The sequence below is a fragment of the Lucilia cuprina genome, chromosome 5, assembly GCF_022045245.1.
Source record: "Lucilia cuprina isolate Lc7/37 chromosome 5, ASM2204524v1, whole genome shotgun sequence".
Lineage (NCBI taxonomy): Eukaryota > Metazoa > Arthropoda > Insecta > Diptera > Calliphoridae > Lucilia > Lucilia cuprina.
This window is the reverse complement of record NC_060953.1, coordinates 10,863,128-10,865,120: the sequence shown is the minus strand read 5'-3', so window position 1 is coordinate 10,865,120 and position 1,993 is coordinate 10,863,128. Positions and strand designations below refer to the sequence as shown.

General features: G+C 27.8%; 1 protein-coding gene across 9 annotated transcripts in view; it reads left to right on the top strand.

Moving 5' to 3' along the window:
- The window catches only part of LOC111683631 (A-kinase anchor protein 9), a 49,432-nt gene that overhangs the window by 1,287 nt on the left and 46,152 nt on the right, over positions 1–1,993 (top strand). For 4 of the 9 annotated variants that reach the window (XM_046952713.1, XM_046952720.1, XM_046952721.1 and 1 more), the window contains exon 2: positions 356–582. In XM_046952713.1, the coding sequence (XP_046808669.1) occupies positions 568–582 (15 nt within the window). In that variant the 5' untranslated portion in view covers positions 356–567. Of the gene's footprint in view, positions 1–355; positions 583–1,993 lie in introns of those variants that run through there. The other 5 variants (XM_046952718.1, XM_046952717.1, XM_046952716.1 and 2 more) reach the window with 4 other exon arrangements.

The following is a 1,993-nucleotide window of genomic DNA, read 5'->3' as shown; positions in this document are numbered from 1 at the left end:
TAGTTCAGTTCTAGTTCAGTTCTAGTTCAGTTCTAGTTCAGTTCTAGTTCAGTTCTAGTTCAGTTCTAATTCAGTTCTAGTTCAGTTCTAGTTCAGTACTAGTTCAGTACTAGTTCAGATCTAGTTCTGCTCTAGTTCTGTTCTAGTTCTGTTCTAGTTCTTTTCTAGTTCTGTTCTAGTTCTGTTCTAGTTCTGTTCTAGTTCTGTTCTAGTTCTGTTCTAGTTCGGTTCTGGTTCAGTTTTAGCTCAGTTCTAGTTCAGTTTCAGCACAGTTCTAATGTAGTTCTAGTTCAGCTCTAGTATAGTTCCAGTTCGGTTTAAGTTCATTTCAAATTTAAACTTATGTTAATCCTAGGAGGTGCATGTTTGAACATGCTAAATGTTTTATTTGCATTTAATTACAACGAGAAAAAAATAATTTTAACAGTAATAATAAATTAATTTATAAAAAACTTAACCCACCTGTTAATTAAAACAAACATTAAGAAAGAATCTTAAAAAAAATAACGAAAAATGTTTTAATATTATAAAATTTTATTATAAACCCTAACGAAAATCTTTAACGAAATGCCGAAAATACATGTAAGTTTCACTTTGCGTTTCGTTCAATATTAAATATTCCCACTTTTTGTTTAGTATCTAAATTTAAAACAAATAGTCCTGTTTTTCAAAATTACTTTTTAGTTGGGATGACTCAATATGTTTTTATTTTAAAAGTTATTTATAATTTTCTAAGTTTTTATTTCTTTTTTTTTGCAAATAGTAAATAAAAAACCGACCATTTGTTTTATATCTTTTAAATAAGTACAATTTTAGTTTAAACACCACAACTAGTTTTCAGGTTTTTATGGCTTTTTTTTCATACATTTTAAAAAATATTGTAGTGTGAAAATTGCGCTGAACAATTGTATTTAATTTACCGTATAGTAAAATATATTTAAGCACGTGTTTTTTCCGCCTCTGTCTAAGTTAATTTGAAATTATTTTAGATGTTTGTATTAATTTCCATAGTTGAGGAAAGAGTTGTAAAGGAATTTATTGTTTAGATTGGAATAGAGTGATATAAAATAAGTTTTTAAGTACTACTCGAAATAAGTTTAAAACCCATCACTGTCTCGTTTAGTTTAAAATGTGTTTGACTCAAACACATATATTCTTTCTGGAAAAATTAAATCACAATTATTATCTTCTATTACAATAATTTATACATTTACACTTCTGTTTATGAATTTTGTGGTTGGGAAATATGTATGTGTGTCTCCAACAAAATTTTCAAAATTTATACTTGTAATATACACTTATTACGACTTAAATATGCAAATTAATTAAACTTTGCACTTAAACTGACAATAATATTTAAATGAAATTCATAATTAATCAAAATATTTATCCAGGAAATACCACGAAAAAAGAATTTTTATGTTCGTAATTTTAACAAATAGATATCTCTAGAGTGTAAAATAACTAGTAGATAACTTTACCAAAGGGGTAAGTTGACATGTATTTCAAATCAGTATCTATGGATTAAAATTACCAAATATTTTTACACCAAACTTAACTATGCAATGATAGATACCTATTTGTTGAAATTACGGGCATTAAAAAGATAAATTAAATTTGGAACATTCAATATTAAAAGTTCACAACCAGTTCAGTTTTATTTCTATTCTGTCCAGTACAGTTCTAGTTCAGTTATGGTTCAGATCTAGTTTATATCAAGTGCAGCTCTAGTTCTGTTCTAGTTTTGTTTTATTTCTGTTCTAATTATGTTCCAGGTCTGTTCCAGTTCTAGTTCTGTTCAAGTTCTGTACTAGTTCTGTTCTAGTTCGGTTCTAGTTCTGTTCTAGTTCTGTTGTAGCTCTGTTGTAGTTCTGTTGTAGCTCTGTTATAGTTCTGCTCTAGTTCTGTTCTAGTTCTGTTCTAGTTCTGTTCTAGTTCTGTTCTAGTTCTGTTCTAGTTCTGTTCTAGTTCTGTTCTAGTTCTGTTCTAGTTC